The 16774-nt window shown below is 36.0% G+C and overlaps 3 protein-coding genes across 5 annotated transcripts in view; 1 reads left to right on the top strand and 2 right to left on the bottom strand.

The window, feature by feature from the left end:
• tatdn2 (TatD DNase domain containing 2) overlaps window positions 1-4256 on the bottom strand; it is an 11587-nt gene extending 7331 nt beyond the window's left edge. The window contains exons 1-2 of one of the 3 annotated variants that reach the window (XM_038275194.1): window positions 1336-1423; window positions 23-71 (exon numbers count right to left, since the gene is read on the bottom strand). The gene's annotated coding sequence lies outside the window, so the exon portion shown is untranslated. Of the gene's footprint in view, window positions 1-22; window positions 72-1335; window positions 1439-4142 lie in introns of those variants that run through there. The other 2 variants (XM_038275195.1, XM_038275193.1) reach the window with 2 other exon arrangements.
• A 3979-nt stretch (window positions 4257-8235) lies between these two features.
• Window positions 8236-13899, bottom strand: vhl (von Hippel-Lindau tumor suppressor). The gene is made up of 3 exons (XM_038275184.1): window positions 13451-13899; window positions 11219-11338; window positions 8236-9013 (listed from the first exon to the last, which is right to left on the bottom strand). The coding sequence occupies exons 1-3, from the start codon at window positions 13635-13637 to the stop codon at window positions 8799-8801; spliced, it is 522 nt and encodes a 173-aa protein (XP_038131112.1). The 5' UTR covers window positions 13638-13899; the 3' UTR covers window positions 8236-8798.
• Window positions 13900-14259: 360 nt separating this feature from the next.
• Window positions 14260-16640, top strand: LOC119776649. Its single transcript, XM_038275197.1, has 3 exons — window positions 14260-15232; window positions 15607-15825; window positions 16050-16640. The coding sequence occupies exons 1-3, from the start codon at window positions 14493-14495 to the stop codon at window positions 16255-16257; spliced, it is 1167 nt and encodes a 388-aa protein (XP_038131125.1). The 5' UTR covers window positions 14260-14492; the 3' UTR covers window positions 16258-16640.
• Window positions 16641-16774: the final 134 nt, after the last annotated feature.

Genomic DNA, 16774 nt, shown 5'->3' with positions numbered 1-16774 from the left:
AGCCGCTCAGACCCCCACATACCAGCGGTGCGCTGTCAGTAGGAATCCCATTCAACGGGCTTGTTTGTCTCCTGAGAAAGCAGACAAGTTAATTTTTCTAAAGAAAAACTGCTAAGTAAAAAAGGTCCTCACAATGTAACAGTGAATATTAGACACTGACTTGTTTGCAACTGTTCTTCTTCACTGAAAATAATTTTTTTATGTAAGAGGAAAAATGTAAATGGAAAAATCAGAGCTTAAAATAAAACTCAAGATTTGTACTTTATTATGTTGTGTAATTTTCTTTTTCTTCGAATTGATATAATAAAACTGGTATTGAAAAAAGTATGGTTCAGGAACCGGTATCAAAGTGAAGGTATCGGTATTGATACCGGCACCGAAATTTTTTTAACAATACCCAGCCCTAGCAATGCCATCTGCTAAAACTTAATGTCATCCTCGTGACTGTGTAAGCCAAATCATAGTGTTAAAACAAACCCTCTTTCAAATAGTATTCAGATTTTCTAAGAATTTTATTTTTGGGAATTAGATGAATGACATAATCCCCATAAGACTCTTTGTTTAACAAAATTACAGAGTTTGTTATATAGCAATTTAAAGTGACGTGCCAGAACCTGATCTAAGGCAATCTCAAGAGTTATAATATATTGTGTATTTTATATTGTTGTGTATTTTGAACTAGACGCGTAGTGTAAATCTCTGAGCAGACCAGCACAGTATTAGCTAGTAAATAAAGCAAAATTCAAAATAACGCCAACAGACAAATGAACTTCTCTCAACTCCTGTAGATTTAAAAAAAAAAAAAAAAAAAAAAAAAAAAAAGGCTGCAGGTGGATAAAGACAGGTTATAACAGGAGAGGCCTAAAAATAGTCTTCTGACATGGATAAACTTGGTACACTAACTTTAAATGTACTTTTTTATCTGTACTTTTAAAAGTATTATGTAGAGCTTTAAAATAAAAATGAAGGCCTTGGGGGTTTTAAATAATGGTTACAGCTAATTGGCTAGCTAACATATTTTACCCCTTCAAACACGCAGCAACTAAGGTTTCAAGCTAAAAAAAATAAATAAATACAATACAACCGGAAAACATCAGTTTTGATTTTTTTTTTTTTTTTTACCGTAACTAAGTATATGATTATTATGATTACATATATGACACAAATATTCATGAACAAAATTAATTGAATTAGCAAGTTTTATACACGAGTGACGGCATCTTTTAGTCCAACGGCAGAAGCGATTAAAACTGAACGAGAAGTCTGCTACAAGCTACCCGACCAAACCTAAGGACTAAAAACAAAGAGGAAAAACATGTTACAGCAAATAAAAACCTTATATGTTCCGTTGACTCGTAAGTTCATTCGAAAACGAAGCCCTAAACAGAGGAGCTTTTACTATTCAACCTGATTCGGACCCTCCATCAAGTAATCGAATCTCGCGAGATATTTTGAGATTTTGTTCATGTTTTTAAAATATTTTTAGAATATATTTAAGTAGGAAGAAAATAGACTGATTTTATAGAAACATATATTGTTCGTGTTAAAGAAAGCGTTTAAAATATCCAAATATCAAAATTATATTATATGTATATATATATATATATATATATATATATATATATATATATATATATATATATATATATATATATATATATATATATATATATATATATATATATATATATATATATATATATATATATATATATATATATATATATTAAACTGCAATCCCTCATAATATTTCATCATTACCGAAACTTCAAGTAGACTATTTTCAATTTTATTTTCTAATATAAATAAAAAATATCTCCCATACATTTGAATACAGCCATCACATAGCTTTTTCTGCAATTTTCAAATCGATTTGTGTTTGGTCTTTGAGCCAACACATCCGTTTACTTGAATGTAAATTATATTATTTTAACTGGCAATATGTATAGGTTTGGTTTGGTTAATGTTTTTAAGCCTTTTTTCTTTATGGATTGCCCTCTATTTATTTTATCAAATTATCCACTCTGACCAGCTTTACTGCTTGAGAAAATTCTCCCCACTGAATAATGCTGCCACCATCATGACTAAAATAATAAATAGCTAAAATCATAAACTGTAAAATACTATTTTGGTCCATTCTGTTAAGAGAACCTTTCTCACAACTTTGTCCCATACATAGGTTTAAACCTGAATTCTTTCTTTCTTTGAAGGCAAAATTTGTTGTCCCTTTGACATATTCTCTGAATTGAGCAGCAGGTATCTGAAGCTCCTCCAGTGCTACCATGAACATCTTGCTATTTGTGCTAACAAGTACTCTCCTTTGATCCACCTTGGTTATACTAATGACAATTCCTTGTTAGATTTGCTTATTTCCTCTGTACTCTTTACATTTTCAGATGCTGGACGTATCAGTATCTTTTTTATTTGTTTTATAAGATAATGTTTATAAGAGAACCTTTACAGAACAGCAGTTATCTGTATGGAGAGTAATTAGCAAAGGAATTATTCTTAACCTAATGACTATGAAAAAAATCAAAACTTTTACAAACAAATTTTCTTTTTTTTGTTGTTCTTGCTTTTTAGGAAAGTAGGAGAAGACATCCTGAAGAGCTGCTGCAAAGAATGATAGCAACAGATACAACAGATGTTCAACAAAATCCCAGTTCTATAAGGTTGTTTCTTGATTAACATAATTTATTTTACCTTTAGTTGTGCATTAGACATCTAAACATCCGAAGTAATTAAGTAAGGTTTTGAATTATGAAAAACTATACTGTATGTAGATCAGAGATCGGAAGTAACGAAGTACAAATACTTCGTTACTGTACTCAAGTAGATTTTTCTGATATTTTTACTTTACTTTACTACTTATTTTTATGGCGACTTTTTACTTCTACTCCTTACATTTTTACACAAATATCTGTACTTTCTACTCCTTACATTTTTAAAAATTGGCTCATTACTTTAGGTTTGAATAATTTCAATGGAGTTACCGTTATTATTTTTCACGTCATCAATACCAAATTCAATCTAATTGGATGGGAATCTACGTTGCATTTGATGCACCACTACAAGATGAATCAACAGATTCGGCAGTATTCATTCGAGGCAAATCATTGCAGCTTGGTCGCGGTGGCGTTAGCATAGTAGTATGGACGACTAGATGATTGAAAATGAACCCAACGGAGATCTAGTCCTATTGGCAGACACCCATTTAAAATGTAGGCAACGGCATGAAAAAATGGTTTCTACTTTTACTTTTATACTTTAAGTAAATTTACAAGCCTGTACTTTGTTACTTTTACTTGAGTGAAGAAGTTTAATCAGTACTTCCACTTTTACCAGAGTATTTTTTAACACAAGTATCTGTACTTTTACTCAAGTACGGAACGTGAGTACTTTTGCCATCTCTGATGTAGATGCAACAGAAAAAAGACTACCACAACATGTAAGGCAAAAGAAAAATTGTCTTTTTCTTTCAGACAGTGGTAGAAATGGGTCAAACCTGACTGCAGTCTCCTAAAAAAACGAACGTACATTTTTTTCAATTTCCCTATTTCAACATAAGAAGCTTCAGCCTTAAAATAAAATCAAACTGCAGGAAATACCTTCTTAGTGAGTTAAGAAAGTACAACAAGAATGGTTTCAGCTAAAAACAAATGGAAGATGGGTTAAAATGCATGAGCTTTCATTTACAGGTTATTCCAAGAATCGCTATATGAACCCATGCTTCATAAACATGTTTATGAAGTCATTTTAATTTGCCAACAGTGTAATTTGTTCCTTTTTGACACAACTTCCTTTATAAGAATTTAAATTTTTTAAAACTTAAAATACAGTCACTTCTTCAGCATGTCGCCTTTGAATTAAAGTGCTGACTGTGAGAAATAGGTTGATTTCTGGGACAAAATTAAAAACAAATCTTGTTGGAAAAGTTTTACAAGAACATAAAAATATCTTAGATGTTTTGCCTCAAATTTCCCATCTGTTCAGTAACAAAGTTCAATTGAAAAACATGAGCAGTTGTAAAAGAGATTTAGTGCTTAGATCTCATCGATGCCATTCACACAAACTTGAGAATATCACACCACGCTGCTACATTGTGTTCATGTGCTTCTGTTAAAGCTAAAAGCCGGGCTTACATGTTGCGTCCTTCTTCTCAATGAGCCAGTAGCAGTAGTCTATTCTGGCCCAATCATTGAAAACATTCCTGTACTGAGGCATGTTTTGGGGTAAGATGATAGATTTTGGTGTTCCTATCAAAAAAAGATGAACAATGTGAGGAGATTTTGGAAAACACATTCATAGTTAAAAACTCTGATGTTTCACCTACTGTGTCGTTTTGTGGATATAGCAAGATGGCTGGCTGCATTTTCACTCAGAGGTGGTAACAGGCTGACCTTAACTTAATGCTTTTCATTTTCTGATTAAGAAAAAACTAAATTGCAAAAGCATTTTTTCAGCTGTTTCGCTTGTCTTGTTCCATGAACAATTTATAGGGACTTTAATCAGGATTTACTAAGCTAACTCAGTTCAATCTGAAAAACTCACAAGAAGAGAAAAGACAATTAGAAGAAATTTATTGATAGAATTACTTTGTCTTTGGGGCTCAGACCTCGGCAGGAAACATAGCGCTTAATTTTGATAGATATGCATGAACAGGAGCAAAGAATAGGGCTGTTTCCCCCCAGGCCTGAAACTGGTGGTGGAGTGGAGATAGATGAAGTTGGTCAGTCTGTAGACTGCTGGTTAGCAAGACGGTCTGCTGAGCTTTATGGGGAGATCCAGTGGATTGTGTGAGCTGATACTAGAGCTTCACTCAGGGACCTGGAAGATGGAAGTCCAGTTGGATAACACAGGTTGAGAGAACTTGTCCATGATGAGCAAGCATGAAGCAACAGAGGAGAGGAAAAACTCCCCGTTGAGAAGAAACCTCTGGCAGAACCAGGCTCAACATGGTGGTCCTCTGCCAGACCAGTAAAGATGAAACAGGGAACGCAGTAAGAGTGCGGGAGGAATGACACTCTGATGAAGCTTTAGCTACGATGGTGGAGGAGGGGATGGAGGTGGGTTGAAACGGTGTCATCTCAATGAAATCACACAGTGCACCCACCGCCTGCGCACAGGAGCAGACACGTGCGTATCAGAGGCCTTTTAAGATGAATTTTGGATTCCGATTAGCTTTTGTGGAGGTGTGGTTCAAAGCTGATTGGCTGTGTCGCAGGTGGATGTAAAAGAACAATCAGTTTCTTCAGTTAAACTTCCGCCTAGGCTCCATAATGGATAAAAAAGTAATGTTAAAGTCTCAGGAAACATTCCTATTTGTAATTTCTTTATGTTTCGACCTAAACCTTTAAACTGTGGTTGGTAAAAATTAAATTCTGTATGTTGAATTCTGCCATGCAATGGACTGGCAACCTGTCCAGGGTGTACCCTGCCTCTTGCCCATTAACAGCTGGAGACCACCTGCACCCCTCGTGACCCCACTTGGGAGTGTGTTAGAAAATGGATGGATGGATGGATGGATGGATGGATGGATGGATGGATGGATGGATGGATGGATGGATGGATGGATGGATGGATGGATGGATGGATGGATGGATGGATGGATGGATGTTGAATTCTATTTGGAAAGATTTCAAAATAAATATTTTTTATTTATTTTTTTGTTGTTGTTAATGTTTAAAATAAAATCCCCCCCAAAATAACCCATATGTCTGTGGCTATGGAAAAAAAGTAAAAAAGTATTAAGGGTGTGAGAACTTTGGATTGGAAATTTAAGGGTAGCATTTAGCAACATCTTTCATTGGTTCACAGAGTACAGGACTTTGCCCTAAGTGTATACTAAATCACATTTTAAAATGCAAATCATTTTGAAAAAGTTTGTCATGTTTCACAAACCTGAATCTTTCAACAAGACGAGTGGAATGAATGACAGACAACCTGGAACCTGAGATGAAACAACTTAATACCATAAAACAGACAAGACATGATTTACCACTCTGTATAGTTTTGCAAGAATCTCCCTCTTGTGAATTCTTACCTTTGTTTTCATTTTGCTCCAATGATACGCCTGGAGGTGTGGGAACATGACCGGGTGACTCCTGGGCCAAAATGTCTTGCTTATGAGGAAAACAGAAAAAAATTTATGAACGCCAGATGCCTGCAAAACACAAATACCGTACGTCTGTGCGAGACACAGGGAACGCTCTCTTCAGCCACTGAGGACTCACAGCTCTTGCCTGAAGCATCTTGAATCCATAGGTTTTTTTTTTCTCTTTCTCTTGCTCCTGGGTGCATGATCCTTAAGGATGGCTCAAAAATGTGTTGTGTTACCCAGCTGCTTCGCAACAAACTTCACAGTGATGGCTCTGCTTAGAAAACTGCAGCCAGGCTTTAATTTCACGAAATGGCAAGTCACACTGACTAAGGTGTCCTTGGTCAACATGTTTGTGGCATATAACCAGGAGGTTATGTCAGTGGATTGCATGACCTTTAGCCTTTTTTCTTAAAATAAGTTTCATAATAGAGAATATATATATATATATATATATATATATATATATATATATATATATATATATATATATATATATATATATATATATCAACATGTAAATATTTTCTGCTGATTTAATTAACAAACATAAAACAACCAGTTAAAATCCAGTTTCAAACAGTTATATAAAAACAGGATAAAACCCAGTAAGTAGTTGTCTGTAGTAACCAGATGCATTAGATCAACAGTATATCCTTTTAATAAAACTGTTGGGTTTAAACATTCTTTGAAAATAAATGTAATACAATTATGTTATGTGACCACCTGGTTTACTTCCAAAATTTTATACTATTCTGAAAACACTAGGTATTTTTTCACCTTTACACACACACACATTTAGACATGAAGGACTCAATATATATTTATGAAGTCCTCATGTTAACTGTAACCAACCAACTTCTTGCTAAATTCTGGTCCCATATTTGTGCACTATCATAAACATTAGAGGTTATTCAAAATGGACTGTTTATCCATTCCTATTTATTGTGGTTTCGGTTAGGATAAATCCAGAAGCTTATTGTAAGGCTGCATTATCCATTCCAAAAATGTTCAATATTTGAGAAGGAACCAGTTACACTGTTAGCAAACATCCGTTGTCTTTAACCTTAAGATGTAACTCAGTTGGTTAGGGTGTTAAAAAAAACAGAAGCTTGGTTGTTCTAATCTAGTTTCTAGTTCAATGTGGTCTTAAAAAGTGGAGTTAAATGGTGCCAACATAATATGAAGCTATTATGCTAAGCTAATATGTATCTATGTCAATGCATGTGTATATGTGAATTATCTATACTGCTTTATGTATGTAACAAGACCTATAATATATATAGGGAGAGAAAATTGACAAAGAGTATAAAAGGGTGGGAGTTAAAATAAAGTTTTAAACTTCTCAGCACCTTTTAAAATTTGCATCTTATTAATTTCTGTTATACATTGATTGCAATTGAGCTATTTGTACTTTAACTGTAATATGCAATTACCTTCCACTGCACTTTAATTTAGATAGCTTCTGTCCAAACTTTATTTGTTCATTTTATAGTAAAAGCCATCTGTATATATGCTATATGCTATTGTACATAACTGTAAAAACCTTTTTTACAGTAATATCCACCTGTATATTATATTCGGTACATATCCAGCTGTAAATTTAGTTTATAATACTAGTGAGCTATATATTATATTTATTATTTATAATGGTATTCATCTCTATACTTATTCAGTAGAAACCCATGTCCTGTATTTATGGAACCATTATTTATCCTGCACTTGCTGCAATTGCACTTCTGGTTAGACCTAAACTGCATTTCGTTGCCTTGTACCTGTACCTGTGTAATGACAATAAAGTTGAACCTAATCTAATCTATGTGTTTAACATACATATTCTTTTTTTTTGTTCAAAGTACATTTAATTCATTCATAAATGGCTTCAACAAGCATGTGGTTGTACTGCAACTTTAAAGAGATGATAAGCAAAAAGTACTGGGACTGTATGTTTTTATCTATATGTGGAAGCATTGAGAAAATCCATTAAACGTCGGCTTTTTATTTTAGCCATTCCAAAAAATAGAGAAAAAGGGAAATAATGTCAATGATATACCCTTCTGATCAGAACCATCCATCTTATTTAAAGCAAAAGGGATTAGGTTAAATCATATTTCAAAGACACTTTCACACCAGAACAAATATATATATATATCTTTTATTAATAGTCAAAAAATAAATTGTGGAAATGATTCAGCTAGAACAGCTGTTTGCACATTTAAGACTAGGCAACAGGTGAAAAACAAATAACAATCAGATAAAGAAAAGTTCCCATTTCTTGGCATGCTCCTGTACCTCTATAGGAATCTAATTAGCCTTCTTAGGCAAAAAGTTAGCAGCTAGAGAAAATGTTTAACAAAACTCTCAATCTATGGATTATTCTGAGAGTAAAGGTAATAATGACCAAAGCTGCTCATGGGAATTAAAAATGTACATATTTTGCTGTCATTTCAAAAAATGTTTAAATTCCCTACCTGAAATGATCTCATTACAGCGTTATTAATGAAAAACACTCTTTGTTAGACGGCCAAACGGACTCCTTAGCTTAGGGACACATTTCTGATAAACCTGAGGAGTGAAAATGACAATACAGAAAATCTCAGCATGTCTCCTTTACAGGAAATCAACAGCGGTGACTCATCCAAACAGTCTTTAGAGTCCTAGAGAGGACACTGCAGCACTGATGCCCATATGTAGCAAACGCTCATCCAGTTTCCTGGCTTTCTGCCCCCTCACGCCGTCGAATGTTTTCCAGCAGTTGCTGCTCAACCCGCCGATTAAGGCGCTGGAGGTCTTTCAGGTGGCTGGGTTGATTTTCCAGCTCCTCTTGAAGGCATCGGGCGATTTCCAGCCTCCTGTAGTCCTCTGGTCGCACCAGACGCCGCACGGCATGAAGAGCTCGATCCTTCAGGCTGTCAACTGTTGAAAGACAGACAAACGTTTTAAAGGAATTTCTCATTTTATTAAATCAGTGCTTTTTATTTCTGATTTTTTTCTTACAATCAGTATTTTATCAGAGACAGCAAACAACAGGGCAGAGATCAGGATCAGAAAATTTACCCTTTGATCAGTTTTAATCAACAGAATAGAAGATGAAATGTTTGCTTTTCTTCCCTCTTTATTAGATACTGAAAACTAAAGACCTATCATCATATTGCCTGTATGAATACATCAGGTAATTTGCAGCTTGAGATATACACTTCAGTGTATTAATTTTTTTAATTTCATTTTATTTTGTTATTAATGTGCTTGGGACTTCGATTCTGTAATAAATCAATCTTATCTTAATAATAATCTTAGTCTTAATTTTTTCTTAGTCAAAAACAAAAAAATACTTCTAGAGATTAGGGAGAGTACCTAGAGATGGGGTAGAGCCCTTTTTACCTCTTCTGTTTTAAGGTCTGCAGGAGGAAAAGGGGTAGGTAGGAATCAAAAATTGGAATTCATATAATAAGGGGGACTAAATTACAATTTTCATCTTAGATCAACTTATTGAGCCAGCGACGCCCAGCAGAGGGCCAAAAAGACAGAAGACAAGTTCGAGATCAAGTGTGAAAAAGCCCAAAAAAGAAACACTCGATGCACAGAGGATTAAGACACGAGTTGCTCTTGGAAACCAACATGAAGGTTGGTGTTTACTAAAGTTGGAACTGAAACTGGAGGCATTCAGATTTCTCTGCCAAACTGATGCATGTACATCAGCCTTATTAATAATGATATTAGTGGTAGCTAGAGCTGGGTAATATGCACCCAAAATCTTACTGCAATATTGGGTGATATTATATTAAATCATTATTACATAAAGTAATAATAAAAAACATTGCTTCATGGCAGTCGTTTTTTTTGTTAACTGTGTGTCTTTGACAGCTTGCTACAGCCATTATAAGCCACAATCACTAATAATACTCTTGAACAAATGTACACTTAAAATCGGGTTCTTCAGGACACCAGTTACATAAAGAAGTATGATTTATTTCACTAAACATTTCGTAGTAACTGCAATTAATCATGTTTCGGGAATTTTGAATCATCATTCTTTCCAATTTTACCATTTAGATAACAAGTCAAAACTCTTATCATAACTAGAACATTATCACAATAAGAATATGATAAATGCCCATCCCTAGTAAAAGTAATGCTATTTTTAGGCCCTTATTTAGGGAGAGAAAACTTTATGCAGTATGTAATAGTACCATTTACCATTGTTCAAATAGCGATATTAGATGCCTTTCCATCCTTTTTCTGCGCATTTTGAAGTATCCCTCTAGAAGAGCTCCATGGAAACGAATATAATTTGCATTTTGTTTTTCTCAACTTTTTAAATCTCTGTTCAAAACTGGCATCAAAGTTTGATGGAAACACACTGATCGCCTTTTAAAAATTAAAAACTACTAGTTCTTTGTTAATCCCAGCAGATGGCATAATAGTGTTGCTTCAAAATCATCTAAAAGTTTATTTGATGCATGCACCTACCGGTGGCATAGCAGGGGAATTACATAAACTTGAGGGTTTGGACTGGTTTAGTACACATGGAGATTTAATGTAATTTAAAAAAAAATCTGAAGTATTGACAGAAATGGAAAAACAATTGTGTGGTGTTTCTTAATTTCACTTTTTATGCACAACAATTTTAACAAAAAGCCATTATAACACCATTGGGGAAAAAAACACTATAAGAAAACATTTAACACTATTATAAATCCATCCATCCATTTTTCTTCATGCTTATCCCAAACGGGGTCACGAGGGGTGCTGGTGCCTATCTCCAGCTGTCTACAAGCGAGAGGCGGGGTTCACTCTGGACAGGTCGCCAGTCCATCGCAGGGCAACACAGAGACAAACAAGACAAACAATCATTCACACACACACTCACACCTAAGGAGAATTTAGAGAAGCCAGTTAACCCAACAGTCATGGGACTGTGGGAGGAAGCTGGAGTACCCGGAGAGAACCCACGCATGAACAAAGAGAACATGCAAACTCCATGCAGACAGACCCAGGGCCAGCTGCAAGGCAGCAGTGCTACCCACTACGCCTTTAAGCAGCCATTTTTATAAATTTCATAATAAATGTTTGTAGATACATATATATATATATACCGGTATATATATTGACAAGTCCTACCGTGTAAAGTGATATTAACATAAAGCTCGTCTTCATCTGATGGTTTGGGAACAAATAGCTCTTTGTGGTTCACTTTTAAAGGTTCATCTGTCCCTGCATCTCTGAAGATCCAAGGGTGCCCTGAGGAAAAGAAACAGCAGAGTAAAAAACATATTAATAGTGAAAGCCAATCCATCTACTGGTTTATCACTACCAGATTTTTAGTTTTCCCTCTGCCATTTCATATGATCCAAGATTAGAAGTATGTACATTTCTTTAGGTATCAAACGTCTGTTTGTAGACTGAAACCAGCAGCAGAAGTTTATTCACTCAATCTGCAACAATGCAGATCTGGTTGCCATGTTAACAGATCTGCTGATGTGACACCAGCCTCTGAAGGACAGGGATTTCCTGAAACAGATGATTAGCATCTAGCCAACTAGCATCTAGCTTTGAGACCAGCTGGAACTTGTTTTTGTTTTGTTTTTTCCACCAAACGACCTCTTATTGAAGATTTGTGTGACTCCAGGAGGCACAAAGAGAATGGAGCCCTGCTGACAATCCTTCTGGGACTGCCTTTGGCTTTTTAATTGACAGGATTCTGTAGTATGGACGAATTGGATGAATTTCACACTCAAACCATTTATACATGCTTACTCTGAAAAATCTAAACATCCATTTCAAAGGAGCACATCACAGTATATTTGTTCTGTAGCCTACAATAAGAGGTGAGATGTTTTAAGAAATGATTTGTCCTACTGGCCCGACTACATAGCACCATGTATCATATTCTCCGTGGCCAATAGAGCAACTGCAACAACCATGACGATGGCCAAACTTGGCTCCTTATCACATGTCTCAAACTTAAGGCTCGCAAGACAAATCCAGCCCCTTAATGCAATAGATCCGACCCTCAAAAGGAAAATAAAACCCACCATGTCATAAAGAAGAGGCATATATATATATTTTTTTATGTACTAAAACTAAAAACAATAGTTTGACACCCCTGCTCTACATGGTATTTTTTTGCAAATACACAGCACTGAACCATATTGTCTTGAAGTGGATTGTAGTACCTGTTAGGATCATTATCACTGATGATGTGTGAGTTTATTAAACCCTAATATTACCTGCCTGATGCATGACAGAACTAATGTTTCCCCATTAGATTATCCAATTAGGACAGTTCCTGTCAGGATATACAGTTATCATCTTCATTCTGTACATGGCAAAGATTTGGGAATGGAATGAGAGCGGTGTCCTTCATCTAAAAACAAAGTGTAATATTTTGATAAGTTGAAGCCATGGATGTCTCCTCATCTGCAAATGTGTATGATGTAATAATGTGATGATGCGGCAGGCTGGAGATGTATAAAATGATTGTCTAACTGTTTATCGGGGCCCACTTCACGAGACGTGAGCCCGGTTGTTAAACGCTGCCTTCTGTAATCCTAAACAACTTCTCTTAAGATTACAATTTCTATCAGTGATTTATTTAATATTTAATATAGCCACATAATGAAGTGTTATTTAAAGAGTTTGTCCCAAATTATCTCTTTTCAGGAAAAAGAACCGGAGTGAGAAAGCTTCAAGGTGTAAACACAGAGCTTTCCTTAAACATAGCTGAATGACTGACTTATTTCTACACACATAATAAAGAATGATGGAAAACAGTCCATGTGGGAAGTGTAACTGCTGTTGATGCGAGTGCCATCAATATTGAAGGCAGGAGTCAGATACCATCCTGATAGTTGCACCCACTATCTCGCTTGTAAGGATTGTTTAAGTTAAAGTTGATCATTTCAGCCTCCAAGGACAAAGCTTGGAGATGAGGGGATTCTGATTTGGGGTCATTTTCTGAAGAGTAAAAAAATATTCCATTAGCAGATCATCCTATTTACCAGCTTAAATAATTGGGCTGTTTTTTTTGTTGTTGTTGTTGTTGGTTTTTTTTTTTTTTGTTGTTTTTTTACCCAATATATATATATATATATATATATATATATATATATATATATATATATATATATATATATATATATATATATATATATATATATGTATATAATTAAATTAAAGAAAAAAACGGGCCCATCCTGCCCCCGGCAAAAATGACCTAGAGCCGCCACTGGTACCAAGCTTACTTTTATTATAAAATGATGCTCCGTCTTAGAACAGTTCACAGAGACTCATCTCCCTGATTCATTGGTTTGTTCCTATGAACTCCTGTGCTGATAAAGCTCACGCACTCACCGACATATGTGATCATTCTTCGTCCAGATCCTGGCTGTAGGTCATCGTAAGGTTGTGGCTCTCCCCGGTAATCTATCCACAGCGGCCGGACAACGCGACTGGTGCGGTTACAGAAAACAACATTACGAGGAATGGCGCTGTTCACAGATCGAACTAGGGGAAGAGGCTGCTCTCCTTCCTGAGGCATTGATCCTGATCACCGACAACAGTGGTGCAGCGGCTGACAAGAGTTGGGCTAGCTAAAATTAACCAGATGCCCCTTTTTTACTTCAAAGTATACCCATCAAAGTGATAACCGATGTGTCTACTCTCTCTTTGGTTTGTTAAATCAGCTAAAAATGTTATCAACATAAAAAAACATCACATTTGAAAACAACACCTAGCTGCTTAGGCTCCAGCAGGATACATTCCCTCTTCCGGTATCGACGCTGTATTATTCAGCTTCCTAATTGGTCGAAAAGCTATGACGCAATATCATGGCCAGATCCATCCTATCAGAGCCGTCGAGAATTACGCTCTGCATCCTATTAAAATGACTCTGAAACAGACGTCCAATGCGTGCGGCGAAGAGTACGGTGGCCCTGAGGTGCAAAACACAACACAAAAAGAGAAAACACAACGGCAAATCAGAAAACACAACACAAAAAGAGAAAACACAACACAAAAAGAGAAAACACAACGGCAAATCAGAAAACACAACACAAAAAGAGAAAACACAACACAAAAAGAAAAAACACAACACAAAAAGAGAAAACACAACACAAAAAGAAAAAACACAACACAAAAAGAGAAAACACAACACAAAAAGAAAAAACACAACACAAAAAGAGAAAACACAACACAAAAAGAAAAAACACAACACAAAAAGAGAAAACACAACATAAAAAGAAAAAACACAACACAAAAAGAGAAAACACAGCGACATTAACCAAAACGGAAATGCTAGGTACCCTCGGGCGACAGGAATCATCGCTGATTGGACAAAAGAACTGGTCCGTCCTTTGAACCGGAAAGACGGGGTTTGTTTCCATTTTTCCAAATCATGAGCGCCACAAATGATGAGGTACACGCTGCTATTAAGCAATACTTTGATGCCGGACATGAATATGACGTGATACTGGATATGCTGTCGACATTTCACAACGTAAACATGAGTCTGCGTACGCTGAAGACGCGTTTAAAAGAAGCAGGGCTGTACAGAAGACACAACTATTCCCCACTCCTTGAGGTGAGGCGTGCCATTCTGACAGAGCTGGAAGGACCAGGGGAACTCTTCGGTTATCGGACTATGTGGCAAGTTCTCCAACAAAAGCACAGGCTTCGCGTTAAACGTGATGTAGTAATGAGGCTACTGAAACAGCTGAATCCACGAGGGACGGCTTTGAGAACACGCAGGAGGTTTACAAGACGCACATATCACTCCATGGGTCCAAACTACATATGGCATGTAGATGGATATGATAAACTAAAACCATTTGGCCTGGCACTCTCAGGATGTATCGATGGCTTTTCGAGAAAAATAATGTGGCTTGTTTGTGGACCAACGAACAATAATCCATCTGTCATTGCTCACAATTATATTAATTGTGTCAAGAGTATCGGTGTGGTTCCAATGAGATTGAGAACTGACCTCGGAACAGAAAATGGGACCATGGCAGCAATACAATGTACCCTCCGTCACGCGCATATGGACCACTATGCAGGCTCGTCAAGCCACAGTTACGGCTCATCAACATCGAATCAGCGCATCGAGTCATGGTGGTCTTTTTTCAGAAGAGGGAGGTTGGTACATCTGTGTTGTTTGATGGATGAAAAGTACAGTGGAAGCTGTATAGTGATGACCTTTGTCTCTATTACACTGATCAGTGTTATTAAAATCTCCGTATTTGTCATTGATTATTATTAGTGTTCTTGTTTAACTCAGGCCACTTAAACACTAAGTGATAGCCTAATACTGAACATGGGAAGCCATATTTTTCCCAAAGTTATTGAATCACTACTGTTGTAATAATCATATGATATACATTATTTCTCTGTGATGCTTTTGTTAAGATGTATCCACATTTAAACGGTGTTATTTGTATGTAAGCCTCTTTGAGTACTTGTAAAAGCGCATTATAAATAACAATGTTTTATCTATTATAATGCATCCCCAGGTCTCAGTTTTGGATGGACTTGTTTGGAGACCTAAGAGACTCTGGAAACTTCAATGGCAGCCACGAACACCAGTGCTTACTGAGATTTTGCTTCAGTAATGTTCTGCAGCAAGACCTGGATGAATGTATGGACCTATGGAACAAGCACCGGATCCGACCAAGCAGACATGCATCATGTCCAGGAGGGATTCCGAATGAACTGTATCTCTTGCCTTACAGGTAGTAATGATCATATACATTACAAAAAATGCAAGGTGTTGTGGTATAGCCTAAACTGGGATATATTTGGACAATTGTACATGTTGGTATAATCCATTGTTGAATTTAGAAGCAATCTGTCTCTACCATTGTTTAGAAATATCTGTATATCAACAAGCAAACAAATCTAACAATGATCATTTCAAACCTTCTCCTTTATATCATTGTATCATCTAATTTTGCAGATTTGGTTCAAGGGACTGTGGATTTGCTGTTGAAGACAGGGAACTGGATGTGTTTCCTGAGGCAAGGCAAGTGATTGATTTAAGCGGTGATCCAGACATAGAGGAATACCTACAACAGGCAGTGGAACAACATGGACTACAACAGCCACAAGACTGGAAGACTGCCTCAGAACTGTACATCACTCTGAAGGAAATAGCTGGGCTATAGATATGGACTATTGGAACCCGTTTCTACCTTTTTAGGTATCCCACATTAACATGGACGTATTAAGACCATATTTTCCTTATTTAGTATTTTGCTTTAATGCATCTTAATGCTTATCAGTAAATGACTGGTGGACTATACACGCCTAAGTTTTGAAAATTACTTCCCATTCATAAATGTGATCCAACATTTACAAATTGCTTCAAGAGATAAATAACAGGATAATATAGGCCTACCAAAAATGTTTGTTTTGAATTTTCAGATTTGGCAACTTGAACTGTGGGACTGAAATGGAGACATTTTACACTTAAAGTTGTATTTATTTTCTGATTCAATTTTCATGTAAACAACAATTACTTACAAAAAGCATTTGTACTGATTTCTTTTTTTTTTCTTTAAATATATGTAGAGCTGTAAAAAACAGGAAACAGCAATAACAAACAAATCAGGACACCACCCTGAGATTTTAATGCTATGCAAGTAGCTAACTGCACAGATTTGAACATTGTAAGAAGCACTC

This window comes from Cyprinodon tularosa, unplaced genomic scaffold, assembly GCF_016077235.1.
Source record: "Cyprinodon tularosa strain WSP-4 unplaced genomic scaffold, ASM1607723v1 ctg95, whole genome shotgun sequence".
Lineage (NCBI taxonomy): Eukaryota > Metazoa > Chordata > Actinopteri > Cyprinodontiformes > Cyprinodontidae > Cyprinodon > Cyprinodon tularosa.
The sequence above is the reverse complement of the archived record's forward strand: the minus strand, read 5'-3'. Positions and strand labels throughout refer to the sequence as shown.